The sequence below is a fragment of the Micrasema longulum genome, unplaced genomic scaffold, assembly GCF_059751315.1.
Source record: "Micrasema longulum isolate JH-2025_06_02 unplaced genomic scaffold, ASM5975131v1 h1tg000237l, whole genome shotgun sequence".
Classification (NCBI taxonomy): Eukaryota; Metazoa; Arthropoda; class Insecta; order Trichoptera; family Brachycentridae; genus Micrasema; species Micrasema longulum.
Window position 1 is genome coordinate 393,361 of NW_028277442.1, and position 18,087 is coordinate 411,447.

The 18,087-nt window shown below is 31.9% G+C and overlaps 1 protein-coding gene across 12 annotated transcripts in view; it reads left to right on the forward strand.

Moving 5' to 3' along the window:
* The window catches only part of LOC148283450 (ribosomal protein S6 kinase alpha-5-like), a 151,579-nt gene that overhangs the window by 59,814 nt on the left and 73,678 nt on the right, over positions 1 to 18,087 (forward strand). For all 12 annotated transcript variants that reach the window (XM_088243855.1, XM_088243856.1, XM_088243853.1 and 9 more), the window contains exons 4-5: positions 14,321 to 14,454; positions 17,500 to 17,584. In XM_088243855.1, the coding sequence (XP_088099981.1) occupies positions 14,321 to 14,454; positions 17,500 to 17,584 (219 nt within the window). The remainder of the gene's footprint in view (positions 1 to 14,320; positions 14,455 to 17,499; positions 17,585 to 18,087) is intronic.

The following is an 18,087-nucleotide window of genomic DNA, read 5'->3' on the forward strand; positions in this document are numbered from 1 at the left end:
TTGCGATTAATAATAAGAAAAATTATTTAATAACCAAAAAAAATATATTTCTTTTAGTCCTCTCCTGTCTAACTTCGAAAATATTGATATTAAATTACCTCCCTTGTAAGGAAAAAAAGACTTGATTTATTGGGTCCTTAAAATATAAGTTGATTAGAATGACAGCTGTCAAACTAGTTTCAGTAGTGATGGGAAATTACTGATCACTGATCAAATCGATTTTATCAATTATTTGATGCAATCATGAAATTCTTTTTCCGAAAATTTATATAAAAAACGAAAAACAAGCCTATTATAGTGTGTTTAACACAATTATTCACCAAAAAATTAGACATTTATACTTTTTTCATGAACAACATCAAATGAATTATTTTTTTATACGATCAATTTACATTGATCAATTTGTCCCATATCTAACGTTTTTGCAAAATGATGTAACCTTGTAAGAACGTCGTTAATAATTAGGTTTATTTTAGTTTTTTTTTTAGTTTTAAAGCTGATTTGATATATTTATGTTGATTTATGTTTCAAACAATGTAATAAAAAAATGAATTAACACGCCAGATACAAATGATTTTTCGTGTGTCAATAAAAATAACTCTTTTGACGTTACTACAAAGTTATGTCGTCACTTTTTCTGACAACTGTCATTCTTATCATGTTACATTTTAAGGACTATAGTTACGCAAACCTTGACGAAGAAGCTAGTTTTCTTTGAAACCAGTTGGCGACAAAAAAAAATTGGTGGTTAAAAACAAAGTTGTTTCATTTAAATAAATAAATATTTATGGAAAATCTATCTTAAATTGTATGCGTCTCGTTTGTCTAATACGCGCCCGGCACAATAACCGCTTCAGCAGAAATGAAGCTGTCTGGCGGTACACGGTACGCAGTAAGTGAGCAGACGACCTTCGCAGGTCTGTGACATACATAGGGTGGATAACCTATCGCCGAGTTGGTAGACCCCCGAATTATATTCACCCCCCTACCCCCTACGCGAGTGGGGTCGTTAACATTTTCAGACTAGAGCTGGGGCACGCGTTTCAAACGAAATGTAAATTTTATTTAGTGTTGATAATCGCACCTCGAGTGTAAAACCAAAGTGTGCGCAAATATTTTACAGTATCCGGCGGTAAAAAAGAATTTTGGGCTTAAAAAAGAGACTGCTGACTTTGTACAGCGTCGTCCCTGTCGCACGAGTCGAATATCTATATAAGTTGACATACCCGCCACAGATCTCCTTTTTGTTCTGCAGGTTCTAGGACCAACTATCACATGCACTCGCCTATCCCTAGGCTCCACACTTGATAGTTATAAAACGAGTCAGATTTCTTTTCTCTCTAGCCATATTATAAGTCTTAAAATTTTCTTTATGTTACAAATATTTTCTTTTATGCTTTTTCTTTTTTATATATTTAATTCCTCTGTACGTGTGATGTCACCGTACTTCTCCTAAACGGCTTAACCGATAACGTGCATTTTTCACAGAGATATAGATCTTTGCGCTGTGCGTGTTCGTAGATATTAAAATTTTCAATCGAATATGTAAAAATGAAGTTAGGAGCATAAATGTTTTATTCATCGATCTACCAGGGCTGCATTCGAGGAGAATGCATTTACAAAAAGATGAAAAAATGTTTTTTTGTGCATAAAAAAAGTTTGTTTTTGAATGTTTACAAACAGCATTTGTTTTTTGTGGATCTCAATTAGACTTTTTCCTTAAATTCCTTATAATTTCTACCCATTTATTTCTTTTTATGAGATTTTTGGTAACACTAAAATAATATTAAATTCAATACATTTTTAAAAATCGTATTCCTATTTTGACGTTTGCAAAAAGAATGCCGCACATAAAAAAATATTTATTTAATATTTTGGAATTCAACCATAAACAAGTACCTACTTAAATTCAATATTTTTTGAATATCAACAATTTTTAGTTTTGGAATTTAATCACAAACAAGTACCTAGATGAAAAGTATTTTTCCAAGATGATAGCAGGCAAGCCAACGTCCGGGCAGGACAACGTCTGTAGGTCCGCTAGTTTATATATTTAGTTTTTTTTATTTTTTTTATTATTATATTGAAAACATATTATACATAATTGTATACAATATTCCCAAGGAGTTTTTTAAAAAAAAACTCATTTAGGGACATACAGATAATATTTTTTTTAGAGACGTTTTTAAATTTTAAACTATAATATTATTTAACAAAAGCAGAAAAATTAAAATTATGATATACTACAAATTAAAAAGGGTATGAAAAATACTTGAAAATAACAGAATAAACAGAATACTAGGCATGGAAATAAATTCAAAATAATGTTTACATTATGCAATATGGGAAAGAAAATTGAAAAAGTTTAAAAATTACATGGATGTATATATACATACTGAACTAGTACAAAATAAAATCATTTTTTTTAATTAACAAAATATGCGCACACCCAATACAGGTTAATTTTTTTTATCAAAAACGTTGAAAAAATTGATATTATGTATACAAGCCAAAAAAAGTATATAAAAAGAAAAAAACACAAATAACATTTAAATAGTATTAAAAATTACATATACAAGCAAAAACGGTGAAATATTAAAGTTAGTACTTTTGGTTGCCCTTGTGTATTTACCTACTTGTTACTATTGTTATAGTTATGCAATTTTATCATTTTTTGTTATGTATTTATTATATATGTGTTTTTTTTCATATTTATGTTCAATATATGTTAAAGGCAATTTATGCCGTTTATGTAAAATAAATAAACAAATGTATGAATGACAAATACGACGCAATACAAAGCCGATTAGGCCGGCGCGGCAGTCTCTTTCTAAAGCTAGGGTTTCCTAGGACAGCGGTGCCCGTATTTTAACGGCCGTAGTGAACGGTGATGCGGTGGACAGCCGTCGTAACGGTGACTAGAGAATGATTTCTTATGAAAAGGGTGTTAAATGGTGTTGATTACGCCGTTTTCCTAGGAAACCAGTCGGCTGTCAACCGCATCACCGTTCAGTACGGCCGTTAAGATACGGGCACCGCTGTCCTAGGAAACCCTAGCTTTAATGTCTTTTATTTAATGCCGGCTACCGTAGTTTAGAGACATGGAAGATTGAAAAATTAAATTTGCTTGGAAAAACTGTGTTTTTTTGAAAATGTTTTTGAAAAAAAAAATTGTGTTCATGATTCAATTAAAATTTAATTTCCTTTCACACTTTCAAGCTTGTGAAAAATGTGATTGTTTTGCATTGATTTTTTATGTCGTTAAAATCAATTAATGTTAGTAAATATACGTATTTAACCACTCGCAGACTTTTTATGTCTCCCGGTTTCGAAACGTACCCGTCTCTTCGTCAGGGCACTCACCACACCAGCATGAACATACTTAAATACACTTCACCTTTACCATCACCGTAGTATGTATAGTATTTACATCATCGCATACCCAAAAGACTCTTATTCTCAAAACTAAATATTTTGCTATTTTGGGCCGTGAAGTGTGTGATATAATTCAGTCAGATGAATCTCTTCACAACAGTAAAGGTTTCAGCTCTTTAACTTCACTAAAATCAACAAATGGAAGAATTGAAGAAATATGGATGTTCAAACATAGGCAAATGGTGAATGTTACACAGTGTGTAAAGTGGCCACTTAAACCAGCCAATGACAGGTCATAAGCCCTGTAAATGCCTTGACTTCCATATTACCTTATTTAAGGTATTCTCCATCCCTGTTGTAATTTGTTTATCTTAATGACCCCCGAGGGGGTGAAATCCAGTCTTTTGTCTACGAACATTTGGACAAACTCAAATATTGTATTAAAAAGGAGGTTTTTCAAAAAAAATGTTAGGATTTTTTTTTAAGTTCACCATGAGGAATGTTACCCGGTCTGGCCCTGAAACACTCTGCATAATATATTTTGACACTCATCCACACCTACTGATGTATAATATGAGATAATTATTTTCACTAATCGAATGCATCTTTACAAATCTTGACGACCACCAGGCGTTCTATCCTCTCCGCCTACCTCTACAGAGAAAGGGCATGATGGTTTGTTTGTTTATTGTAATGTATTAAGCTAGTCCTACAAAAAACGTAACCTCTGCGTCTCAGAAACCGTTAACCCTTAGTTGTACACCTCTCTGCCGTCTGGGTCCCCCCCTCCAGCCCTTATAACACCCCCCATCCCCTTTTTTGCTTAAGGGTCGGTCTGGGAGCCTACCAGGAAAAATTAAAACTGACGAAATTGTTCGCGATCGTCTGTACGAATCTTTTTCTACTTCTTTTTTATTATATTAAAAATAACATCAAAGTAAATGTTCGTGTTCGTATAGAAAATATTAGGAATACGGTAGTTTAAGCTTTCTAAGATTTGAATATAGGTTTAAAAAAAAAAACACTATTTATATTTTAATACATTATGTACTGCAGTGTTTAATTATTCCCGGACTGGCACCTGAAGCGTAAGACTGATCACTTTACGTTCCATGTGAAAGTACATTCCTCCAAATTTGTTGCAACAGAGAGGAAACACGTTTTTGAGGAGGGAATATGGAAGTCTAGGCATTCACATGGTTTACGACCTGTAATTGGCTGGTTTAAGCGGCTACTTTACACACTGTGTAACATTCACCATTCTGTCTATGTTTAAACATCCAAATTTCCTTAACTCTGCCACCTTCACTTCAGATTTTTATGACGAATATTTCTACATTCTTTACTTCAAAACGGCTAAAAGTGGACTCCTGTGTTTTATCCTCAAGGGCAGTGCTGTCCAACCATTCTTCCCATGTTAAAACATCCACATTTTCTCAACTCTTCCGTCTGTTGACTTTTGTGAAGTAAAGGAGTTGAAACCTTTATTATGTGGATAAGACTCATCCGGCTGAACCAAATCACCCACTAGACAACGCCTGAAAACAATTTTCCAATTTATATACTTCTTTTTTTACCAGGTAGTTAATTCAACAATGTTTTGAGTGTGTACAAATGTTTTCAGACAGGCTGGATTTCCTCCCTATGAAGTTATTCAGAAATTAATTTGTTGCTTTCTGTAGCAACAAAGTAATCAAGAGAAAATATGAGAGAAATCCAGCCTGTCTGCGAACATTTGTACATACTCAGAACATTGTTGTTCATTCCTCCGTTTAAAAGACCGTGGGTCTTCCTATCGGTCTTACTCCTACAAAAAGCTTTTTTTAAATCAAAAAACGAGTTACTCTTTTGAAATGTTCAACTTCAAATAACGCGATTTTAATTGAATTTAACTCTATTACTTTCACTGCCCCTTTCACTGTGTTTAGCAAATTATATGGAGGGCCTTTGTCGGATACTGTCATCCATCTCCATGACCATATTTACTTGTACCACAATAGCCCATGTCTATTATAGTAATTTTATAAATTTGATAACGTCAGATAAGATAATTATTATCATTATTTTAAATTTTTCTAACTCCGACGCCCTTCAAATAAGTGACCAAAAGATAAATTCCGTAATCATGCATGTTCCACCGCTTATTTTAAGTTTATTAACTACATCAATTTAATAAAATCACAGAGAAGGATTGTTAGTAGGTAGATACTACGTTCGACAATTTTAACACCAAGGGTTAGCAATGCTATTTCCCTTTGATGAAAAAGTAAACCGGCGTAAAATAAACACAAATATTATGGAAGATATAAGGTTATGTTCCGTGCCAAAATTCTAAGAACAATCTATAATGTTTATACAACACATATCCCAAATATATTCTAAATAAATTATAAATGTATTTAATATATATAGTTTAAATTCGTTTACAAAAAAATATAAATAATGATTTTTTTTAAAATAAAGACTAACTCACCAGTTCGTCGGTACTAAATTAAATTATCACACCTTTTTGAAAAAATCATCCAATTTCATTTGCGTTGATTGTTGCTTCCTTTCTCGCAGATTCATAACATAAATTACAAATAATTTAATATTCTTTTAGTTTTAGTAATAAAAAAAAAAAAAATAACCTTTTTATTTTTCTTAAAAACAAAACGAAAACTAATTCGGAAACAATTTCACACACACAGTAGGGTGCTCGCGTACACGGTAATAGAATAAAACAACGTGTAAAAGTTTGTCTGAACCGGGGAATCCCACGCTGGCACCAACCGGCGTAATTGTAAATGGGCGTAAATCAAACCGGCGCAAAACGTCGTTTACCTGTATTATGTATTTTTATCAATAGTAAATAAAAATAAATAAATAACACTCCCTTTCCCACCTGCTGACAAATCTCTAAAATAGAAACTGAACGGGTTATTCGTTTAAAAAAAATTCATCCCATCTCTCTGTTTACATCTTCATCTCTGTTTACATCTTCGGGATGTTTGTACATCTCGATCACGTATTTTACTAATCGATGTTGGTGACTCTTCGATCTTCCTAGGAAAGATTACAGAGTAAAAAAATATTAAAGTTAAAAAATAAACAAAATAAAAAAATAAAGCTTTAAAAAACATTTTGAAAAAAAAAACTGATACTCAAGTGTTAATTTGACGTTAAATAAATCAAAAGTACTAACATATTAGCGAATAATATTTAACAATACGATGACGCTTAGTATAATACTTTTAATACTAAAAAACACAGAGTTTTGGAAAAAAAAATAATCAATGAACATGATCATAATACCAGAGAAAAAGTAAAAATCAAACTCGGACTGAATTTTTTTTTTTATAAGGCAGTAAAAAAATATGATATGGGATAAATCATTTATGAAGAAATTTTTTTTATCAGAATTCAAATAGAAGGTTAAGAAATATGTTTTAAACAACTTATAAATAAAATATAAACGCATTGTTATTATTATAGTTCGCATAAAAATATATAAATTTGTTGCAACAGAGAGGGAAACATTTTTAAAAAAAGAATATGGATATCAAGGCATTTACAGGGCTTATGACCTGTTATTGGCTGGTTTAAGTGTCCACTTTACACACTGTGTAACATTTACCGTTCTGCCTATGGTTAAACATCCACATTTCCTCAACTCTTCCATCTGTTGACTTTTGTGAAGTAAAATCGTTTATATATTTTTTTGTAATTTATGTATGTTCCTAAAAATATTATTGATTAAAATAAAATAAACTATTGTAAGACGTCACTCCCCATTATGTACACAGGAATTGTTTATTTCTTTTACGTAATGGGAAACGTTTATGTAAATATATGTATTTAATTATGTAATAAAATGTATTTAGTTGTAATATTGTATTATTATTAAAACAAATATTATTTTTAAAAAAAAGAGTTGATTTTTGCTGAGCTGAAGAACCTTTATCATGTGGGCGAGATTCACCAATTGATTTACTAGGCAACGCTTGAAAACATCTTTCCATGTTAAACCGAGGGCAGAATGGTGAATGTTACACAGTGTGTAAAGTGACCACTTAAACCAGCCAATGACAGGTCATAAGCCCTGTAAATGCTTAGACTTCCATATTCTCTTCTCAAAACTGTTTTCCCTCGCCGTTGCAACAAATTTAGATCTAAATAACTCCCTGGGGAGGAAATCCAGCCAGTCTGCAAACATTTCGACATACTCGAAACATTGTTTCATAAAAATATGTTTTTGTGTGCCCTATTTCAAGATTCGAAATAAAATAAAATAATTAACAGTTTTTGCGTGCCAGAGTCACCCGGCCGTCCTAGGAGCAGTTTCGCCCACAATCATTTTATAAGCGGATTTATTTGAATAAAGGAATCGATCGACACGAGAAGGTTCAATGTCACGACACCAGCAGAGCCATCGGGTCAACGGAACGCTATCAACATTATTTTGTTTATTATGCGTTAATTATAATTATTACTTAACCCTTTCAGACCTGAAATCATTATTGTGGAAAAAAGATTGTGCTCCGTATGTACCGAAAAAAATTTTGGAAGTAAAAATTTTTTTCTTTAGACTTAATAGCCTGTGCAAATAGTATTTTTTAAATAGTATAGTGATAACAACACCGTTTCTCAACTGATAAAAAAATAAACAAAATTTAAGGAACAATACACGTATTGTGCTTTCTCGTACAATATATCGCAATCCTGTCAACGGTGTCATTTTTTTCGCATTGGGGAAACAAGGTTATTATTATTATTATGGATAACTTATATAGCGCCATTTTCGTAATATAATACCTCAAGGGCGCTTTACAAAGCTGCGGCTCGACTGTGGAATCATCTTCTATCCACCATCAAATATGTTACTACAGTATCTGTTTAAATCACGTCTGAAGAAACATCTCCTTTCTCTTCCTTTAAAATTCTTTTATTTTTTCAAAGAACAAGTGGGTTTTAAGTTTCTTCCGAAATATCACTTCACTCTCACATGCTGGGAGAGCATTCTATGCCGTAGGGCCTGCGACCGCAAATGCGCGTTCGCCGAATTTAGTGCGCTGTTTCTATGTAGATTCTTAATTTTTTTGAGACATGAAAGTTTGAAATGAAGACATTATTTTTATCTGATAATTTGTAAAAATGTTGTCATAATGAACTTTAGTAATAAGGGATTGATTCAGTTTTTTGTCGAAATTTTGATGCAGATAGAACCTATGTATGTTTTAAACGAAATATTATACAGTAAAAGTTGAATGTAAAAAAAACAATTTCGTTAAATAGCACTACAATTATTTGCCGATGATACATTAATCTATATAGCGGGAGAAAATTATACAGAGACTTTACAAAAATTAAACGAGGACTTAAACAGAATATCTGAGTGGCTCAAAATTAATAAACTTCAGCTTAATGTTGGAAAAACAAAATACATGGAGTTAGGAAGGAAAAAGCCAAACCCAAGGATGAATGTACTTATTGATAATGAAACCATAGAAAAGGTTAATGAAATGAAATATTTGGGGATAATACTTGATTCAAAATTGACATTAAATGCAAATTTTGAACACGTTAATAAAAAAATATCAAAAAAAATATTTTTCCTTAGTAGATTGAGAAATAAATTAAATAAAGATACTGCAGAACTAATTTACAAAACAATCATTCTTCCACATATAGATTACTGCTCAACAATATTATTTTTAGCTAACGAAGGAAATTTAAATAAACTAGATTTTTTTTCAAAATAAAGCGATGAGAATAGTTCTTAATAAAAATAAATATAGCAATGTAAAAAAAATGAGAGATGAACTAAAATGGTTTTCTGTAAGAAGGAGACTTAAATTTAATATGTTGATATTTATACATAAATTTTTTGACGATAAATTACCAAAATATTTTAAGGATAAAGTTGTCTTAAACAAAAATTGTCATGAATATGCTACTAGACAAAAGGATAAAATAAGACTACCATTATTGAAAAGAGCTGAGTCGCAAAATTGTTTGATGTATAAGGGTTTAAAAATGTATGATGAGATGCCTGAATGTATGAAGAATGAAAAGTGTCTGAAAGAATTTAAAAATAAATGTATAAGTTACTGTAAGGAAATGTAAATATATATAGATGATGTAAATGTACATAATAGTTTATATTAGTTTTAATATAAGCTAACTTAAGAAATAAATTAAAAAAAAAAAAAAAATGTTGCCCCGATGCGACAATTGGTAAAAAGATTTTGGGTTTTTTTTAAATTTTTTATTTTAAACAAACATATTTTAATACAATAACAGCATTTGTTATATATACACATTGAGCCATAATCGGCAGAAAAACCTATGCGACATTTTTGGCGAATTGCGTTTTTTTAAGGAAAAGTGTTCCTTATCCGCTGCACAAGTGTCAAAAACATCATAGCTCTACGCCTGCTACATTTGAGGATATTTATTTTTATTTATTAAAAGAAAACAACAGCCATTATAACAACAACAAAAAAAACAATATTTGCAAGTAAACTAAAATTATAGACAAATTATAATTTTTTTTGTATTACTCCGCATCATTCCACTGTTTAAAAAAAAATGTTGACATATTATTTTTAAGCTAAGGAAAACAACGTAACCGACGACAATGTAGGCGGTTACGCTAGCTCGCACCACTGACAGAGTTATAGGCAAAACAGCGTTATCGCCACTATCTTAAAAGCGGAAGGTATTTAAACAATTTGGCTGTCATTTCAATATTGGCAGTAACCAACCATTTTGAATCCCATTTACCGAATTATTAATAAAACAATATATATGGAACAAAAATAATATAAAAACTTTCTCCTGCACAACTCGCTATTTGTCGCTTACGTTGTTCTGCCGATTATAGCTCGATATATTAAAAAATATATCTTTATATATATTATTCCTCTGTACGTGTGATGCACTGAACTCCTCCTAAACGGCTCAACCGTTTTACGTGCGGTTTTCAGAGAAATATAGATATTTGCGTTGTGCGTGTTCGTAGATATTAAAATCTTCAATCTAATATGTAAAATAGAAGTAAGGAGCACAAATGTTTTATTCATCGATCTAACAGGGTTGCATTCGAGGAGAATGCATTTACAAAAAAATGGAAAGATGTTTTTTTTTGTTTATAAAAAAAATTGTTTTTGAATGTTTACAAACAGCATTTGTATTTAATGGATCTCAATTCTTTCCTTAAATTCGTTTCAATTTCTATCCATTTATTTATTTTTACTGGATTTTTGGTAATACTAAAATAATATTAAATTCAATATTTAAAAAAAAAATCGTATTCCTACATAAGTACACCCTTATGTTGGTGAGAAGACCGGAGTTTGACGTTTGCAAAAAGAATGCCATATTTGAAAAAAATATTTATTACATGTTTTGGAATTCAACCATAAACAATTACCTACTAACCTACTTAAATTCAATATTTGAATATTAACAATTTGAAGTTTTGGAATTCAATCATAAACAAGTACCTAGGTACCAACTTATTAATGAATTAATGTTTTTTCTAAGGTAATAGCAGGCACGCCAACGTTCGGGCAGGACAACATCTGTCGGGTCCGCTAGTATATGTATATATATATATTACAAGCCACACTAAGAGTTAGTTTTGGGTAAAGTACGACATTTAATAGAATTTAAAATGTACACTGTGCCGAGCTGCCGAAGTTAAAAAATCATTAAATCCGCATACGGAGTGCACAATGGCCCTCTAACATGATGTTTGGATAAATCACTTTTTTAATGTTTGCTCCTCATTTTGTAGTAGAAGAGCGAGTCATGATTTGACTTTAGAAAAATAGATTTTAAATAATGAAATATGCAAGTTTGTAACCTAAGCGTATATTAATATCGGGACGAGTTTATAAAGTATGCTGCAAATAAATTGTGTTTGATAAAATATCCAAAATTTTGGGTGGTATTTAGAATACCTTTCCCGATTAATTTGATTTCAGATTTTTATTTATTTATTTATATACACAGTTTTTCAGGGCCCAGACCGCGAAACTTCAGAGGAACAATTCTTATGTTAAGCTTTAAAAAAAATCCCTTTAAATTTTTTCCAAAAAGTCATTTTTTTAATTTTTTTTTATGATCTCAAAATTGAGTAAATCTTTAATTTCTCGGATAAGCATCCCTTCCGCAAACCCCTACCCCTCCTCGACAAAAAAAAGCGATAAAAACTTTTTTGACCAACAAAGCGATACGCACCAGAAGCGGCTGGGTAGGAGAGGGATAGGGGTTTGTGGAGGAACTGCTTGTCCGAGAATTTAAGGAATAACTACATTTCGAGATTTCATTTTAAAAAAATTAAAAAAATTACCTTACGGAAATTTTTATTATGATTTTTTTTAAAGCTTACCATGAGGATTGTTACTCTGAAGTTTCGCAGTCTGGCCCTGAAACACCGCGTATAGCGGTTTAATTCATCCCGTTCACCATACAGGGCGTGTTGAACCAGCTGACGCTTCTTTCTTTATGTTTTTTTATTTAATCATTTTTTTATGTTGAAATTACACTTTTCTGTTTTTCGAAGCAGGAAGGCAGTAGCCAACATTTAAATAGTTTTGAGCGAATTGAGGTGTTGTGTATTTGGTATTCTTCAAAACAATACAAGTTACTCACACTAACAGAGATGTACATCCACCAGTTTCTTATCATTGTGAGACTCGGAGTTCCAGTAGCGATCTGATTTCCCGACAAATTTTATTATTTTATTAATTTTAAGCGAGCAACTTAAAGCTAATATGCTTAAATCTATTTTTATGAATGTTAGCTGTTGATGCACTTCACTTTTCCGAAACAAATCTAGTCCATTTTTGAACCCATTGAACCATTTAAACCATAAAAATTGAAATCAGCTCTTGTGGGAGCTTATTCCAACCATCAACAACCAATGGTTAGAACTTACAATGCTAGAACCATATAAATGTTGTAAGAGCCAGAAGCTAAAGAAGTTACTGACTACTTTCCTCGTTGAAATTGGTTGCAGAGATTCTACGGGGTTGATTTTGGCTTTTAGACGGCCAACACATTTTTATTTTATTTTTTATTTATTATATATATTTATTTATTTGACACTTTATATACATATACAATAAATATACATATAAGGGCGGGCATATTGCCTTAAGGCAATTTCTTCCTACCTACCCAAACCGTTCAGTTTGATAAAATTATAAATACATGGACATATTAAATCTTACAATTTTATACAAAAATTAAAAGCAAAGATTAACAAAAATAAATATATATATGAAAAAAATATTTAAAAAAATAACACTATACTATAAAGAGATGAGAGGGGATGGGAAGGAAAGAAGAAGGATAAAGGAACAATTTAAATATTTAGATAGTGACATTTCAATCTTGACTTAAATGTAAATAAAGAAGGGGCGTCTCTAACATTAGTGGGTAGATTATTCCACAATCGGGCGGCTACTACTGTGAAAGAGGAGGCAAGTAAATTAGAGCGATGACAGGGTATTAAAAGGGTTCTCTCGTGTTCTCTCGTATGTATACTATAACAACAGTATAATTCTAATATCTGGGCTAGAACTCGGGTGCCTACTACTACTGTGAAAGAGGAGGCAAGAAAATTAGAGCGATGACAAGGTATTAAAAGGGTTCTCTCGTTACTAGAACGAAGCGATAGTCCGTGTTGTGAAAGAGGTTGGGTGAGCTCTCTCAGATAAACAGGCGAAGTGGGATTATTTAAAATATTGTGAAGAAGTGATAGAATGTGAATGTTTCTTATATATACGGCCTAAGCCAATTACAGCAATTACACGAAGAAACATAAATGCAAGAAACTGAACAAAAATAACATAAAACTATGTAGCAAAGACAATCAAGGGCAAAACAATTATGGTATACAATATATTCATAAAATCGAAAGACATAAGACTTCGAGCTAAACCATGCCATTCCAACTTCATCCCACACTGTTTAGTCGCGAAGAGATCTACGAAAAGCCGGAAGATCTATTCCAAAGAATTCCAAGTCGTGTGATGAGTTGACTAATCTACACATTCTGGACATTGGGGCATAAAAACAAAATTTGATCTCAGAAGGTTTTATAAATAGCAGATTTTGACTTATGGTGACATGGTGACACGGTTGAGGGGAACACATGTTCTTATTTGAATTTTTGAAGAGTCTCATTACTTTTTACTCTGTTTTTAATATATTTATTATTTATCACATCTTTTACTGTTATTAAAAATTTTTTTCTTTTTACCATGTATTTTACTATATTTTTATTTAAATATGTTTTTTTCTGTACAAATGTATATTTTTTTTTGTAATTTACTTTTTGTTTCATGCTATGTATTTTGTTTTTTACTACGTATTTACTGGATTTTCAAAATATGTTTTTTTTTTACTATGTTTCTTACTATGTATTTTGTTTTTACTATGTATTTTACTGGGTTTTTAAATACGTTTTTTTACAATTTTTTCATTACATTTTTTTACTGTTTTTTTTAAACCATGTAATTTTACTATATTTTCACTATGTGTAATAAAATTTATTAAAATTTTCTATGTGTTAATTACTGTATTTATTTTGACAGGCTTAGAACGGGGTAAACAACTCTAGTTAGATAGTCAAAGCAACTTTGTATAAATGTATAATTTTATGTATATAATATGAAAATAAACAAATCAATCAAATAAAATAAATATTAAAAATATGGATTTATTGGAGTAAGTTGTTTATAAGGATTACAATTTTGAGTGAGTAGTTTAGAATATTTTTTTTATCGGATAGAATTTTAAAAAAATAATTTTTTTGCTATATACTGCTTTTTTGCTTGGAACGGCCAGTACCTTACCTTCAATGGTTTTGAGTGTAGACCTATAAAAAGTGGTTCAGGGCCAACCCTATGGCAAATATTTTTTTACTAATTTATTTTTCTTTTGTCCATAGCATACGGAAAGGTATTCCTTGTGCGAAAGATTACTGGAGCAGACAAGGGATGCCTTTACGCCATGAAGATCCTGAAGAAAGGCATCATTGTCATGAAGAAGAAGACTGCCGAACACACTAGGACCGAGCGACAGGTAGGCTTGTAACTTTTAATGTGACATGGTTTCCAACATCTTTTCGATTACCTATTTCCTGATATTTGTAGACAAAGACTGGATTCAACTCCCCGAGGAGCTGTTTATATTAACATAATTCAACAGAGATGAAGAGCATTTTAGAGAAGGTAATATAGAAGTCAAGGCATCTACAGGGCTAACTTCTCAAACATCAACAGGTGAAAGAATTGAAGGAATATAGATGTTCAAATATGGGCAGAATGGTGAACGTTACACAGTGTGTAAAGTGGCCACTTAAACCAGCCAATGACAGGTCATAACCCCTTTAGATGCCTAGACTTATATATTACCTTCTCTAAAATGTTCTTCATCTCTGTTGTAATATGTTAATCTAAAATATTGTAAAGTCCTACTTTTTGCAGATAATGCACCAGTTTACATATCAGGAGATAATTATGAGACAGTGATAAATAAGATTAATTACGTTTTAGAAAATATATCAAAATGGTTAAAAGTGAATAAATTAAAATTAAATACAGCAAAAACAATATATATATTAATATTGGGAGAAAAAATATACCCCAGGGATACAATATTATAATTGATAATTCAAATATAAATTCTGTGGATAAAATAAAGTATCTTGGAGTTTACCTAGATAGATATTTGAATTTCAAAGCACATTCTCAATGTGTAAAAAAAAAACATTTATGGGAAGATTGCAAAATGTAATAGATACAAAGAGTAGTGTTATGTATAAAACAATCTTACTAAATAAGTTGTCTTACTAAAGAAAGTAAAAATTTATCAATGACATATTTTATTTCGGTATTTACATATTTTTTTAATATGACTATTGTCAATTTGAGCTTGATGTTATATCTATGAATCATCTTTCTTTTATTATTTACATTGATTATTCTCTTTCAAAAGTCAATGACGCCCAGAAAATAGAGTTTATTTACAGCTTGTTATTTTAGAAGAAATTCTAAGTCTTACACCACAATAATAAAACAAAACATTAATAAATAAATATCATAATAGTTTTTGATTGACTTGGATTTCGTAAGTTACGCTTGACGTTTGTTTAGTTCATTTTGTTTTATTTTTATTAGTAACAAAACTAAACGAACTAACGTAAGTAACGTAAACGCTTAATAGTACTATATATAAATCTATGCAATGTTTTGCAGCAGTCTCCTGCAATGGTCTCTTCCTTTAGACGAAATCCAAACTTGTACATTTCTTCTGAAAATGGCTTTCGTTTTTAAGAACTTAAAGTTTTCATCCAAGACATTAAAAACTCCTGGGGTAATCTTCGCGGGTCACAATCTGTGGGATTGGTTTGCTTTATACATGGTCTGTCTCCACCGTTCTATCCTCCGCTTGTCTCTTCAGCTCGGCGTACCCGCTACAGCGCACGTCGGAGATAATCTGGTCCATGTAGCCTTAACGGGGTCGTCCTCTGTAATTTTTGCCTTTGCACATGCCCTCCGCAATCGTAAGAAGCAGACCTGGGTTTTTGGTATTTAATTATTCAAATTACAGGAAAACCTCGTTAGAGCCTTCTGCTGGGATCTCCTCTTGAAATGTGGCAATGACTCTTTTTTTAATTGTCTAATTTTTGGTACCTTCGTGAATTGAAACAATGTCTCAGACGGGAAAGTTGAGGGACATCGAAGCATCACCCTAAGAATTAATTTTTGTACATTTATTAGGGGGTTCATTATAGACGCAGTGCAACCTCCCCAGCCCACTATACCATAGGTAGCCACTGACTGGAAAATAGCAAAATACCTAGTTCTGAGAGTGCCAATGTCCAGGATGTTCCCGAGTAAGCAGAATACATGACACGGCTTAGTCTGGAAACCAGCGATTGGACCTGCAGCTCTCGTCGTAGATTTTTGTCAATAATTATTTCCAGATATTTGATGTAGTCAACTGGTTTTAAAAGCTGACACGAACAATTATGGGCCTGCCACACTCTCGACGAGTGGTATGGGAAGTAGCGAGGAAAGGAGGCAGAGACGTAGTGTGGCAACATTACTCGTCATGCCGCTCGTCATGCTCCTCGTCGTGCCCATCACTCCCTATTTTGTCGGTTTTTTGAGCGCGGGTGCCCCCACATAATCGCGCGGTCGCAGTACGCATCGAGCGCTCACACAAGACGCGCTCGTCATTTTTAAATTATGTATTTTTCTTTGTATGACATTTTTTAAACTATTTTTGTAAATTTTTTTTTTCAATATACAGAAGAGGTGAAACAAAGTACCTATTAAAAAAATAAAGGATAATTACATTTAAATGAAATACATATTAATGAAATACATATTAACTGTAAAAATAGCAAACAAAAATCCTACAAAGGCATGGCCGGTTTGTGGGTATACAAGAAATGTTTATGAATTTTTGCTCCCATAATAAATAGACATATATAATATTTTTGTGTTATATAAGAAAGAGAAAAGAAAATATTCTGTTAAAGACTATAAGGTACTTTTTTATTTTATAGTAAATAAAAAAGGAAATAAAAAGTACAAAAAAAACATAAAAATATTCAAATACTTTTTTATTTATTTTTATTTTATTTATTTTATTTTTTTGCACCACAACAGGCTAGGAGGCCCAATTACAGTGGTGAATTACATCACAGAACACCCAGGCTTGAGAAAAATCACATTATAATTTTTGTGTTCTCACCGGGAATCGAACCCGGAACCTTCCGTGCGTGAGTCAAGCGTCTTGACCACTACACCACGGACGCCGCCGTTCCATCATTGCATATTAATATACATTGATATAATTAGCAGTACTAAAAATGCATAGCGCGCACGCTATCACAGTTTCATCGTCCATTGTATAGAAAGACAAATGACAAGTGCGGAGTAGAGCAGTGTGTGGGCGGAGAGGGCAACATCGGGCGAGAGGGCGGCAGCGCGAGGGGCATGGGCATGAGCAGCGCAAGGAGCATAGTGTGGCGGGGCTATTAGATTATATTTCCAGATTTAAGTAACATTCAGGTGATCACCTGTTACCTATAATGATTATATTTTTTGTTTCTAGGTCCTAGAGGCTATTCGGCAGTGTCCTTTTCTAGTGACATTACATTACGCCTTTCAAACGGAGTCAAAACTACATCTAGTTCTAGGTAAGTCCCCCTTTTTACAGTTTTTAAAATTTTATTTATTCACCATCGTGTTCAAACCCTTGAAGGATTTAGGCTTTTTTATGCAGGGAACTCCTACTCCAGTTGGAGAGACGGAAGAAAACGACGTTACGCTTCGATGTGTATTTATTACATGTTAAATAATAATCAGTTACTGGTTGAACTAATCGAATGCGTGCATGATTGAATGAGTTTAACTGATTGTATCTAAAGGTGCCACTGCTTATATAATCATCACCATTATTCCCTTTGCACACCTAATGGTGCATAGGGCACTGCATTGATACACCAATCACAGCGTTATTATAATTTACCTTTATATTTAGTATTTTGTACTTATTTTTTATTGTTATCATTAATATTTCTTTATTTAAATTTTAAAATAATTAACTGAAAAATCTCGAACCCCTAATTTGTGTTTTTTTTTCCTAAAAGGTAAACCTATTTACTCCATTTATTAGTTCTAGAAATGTAATGAAAAAATA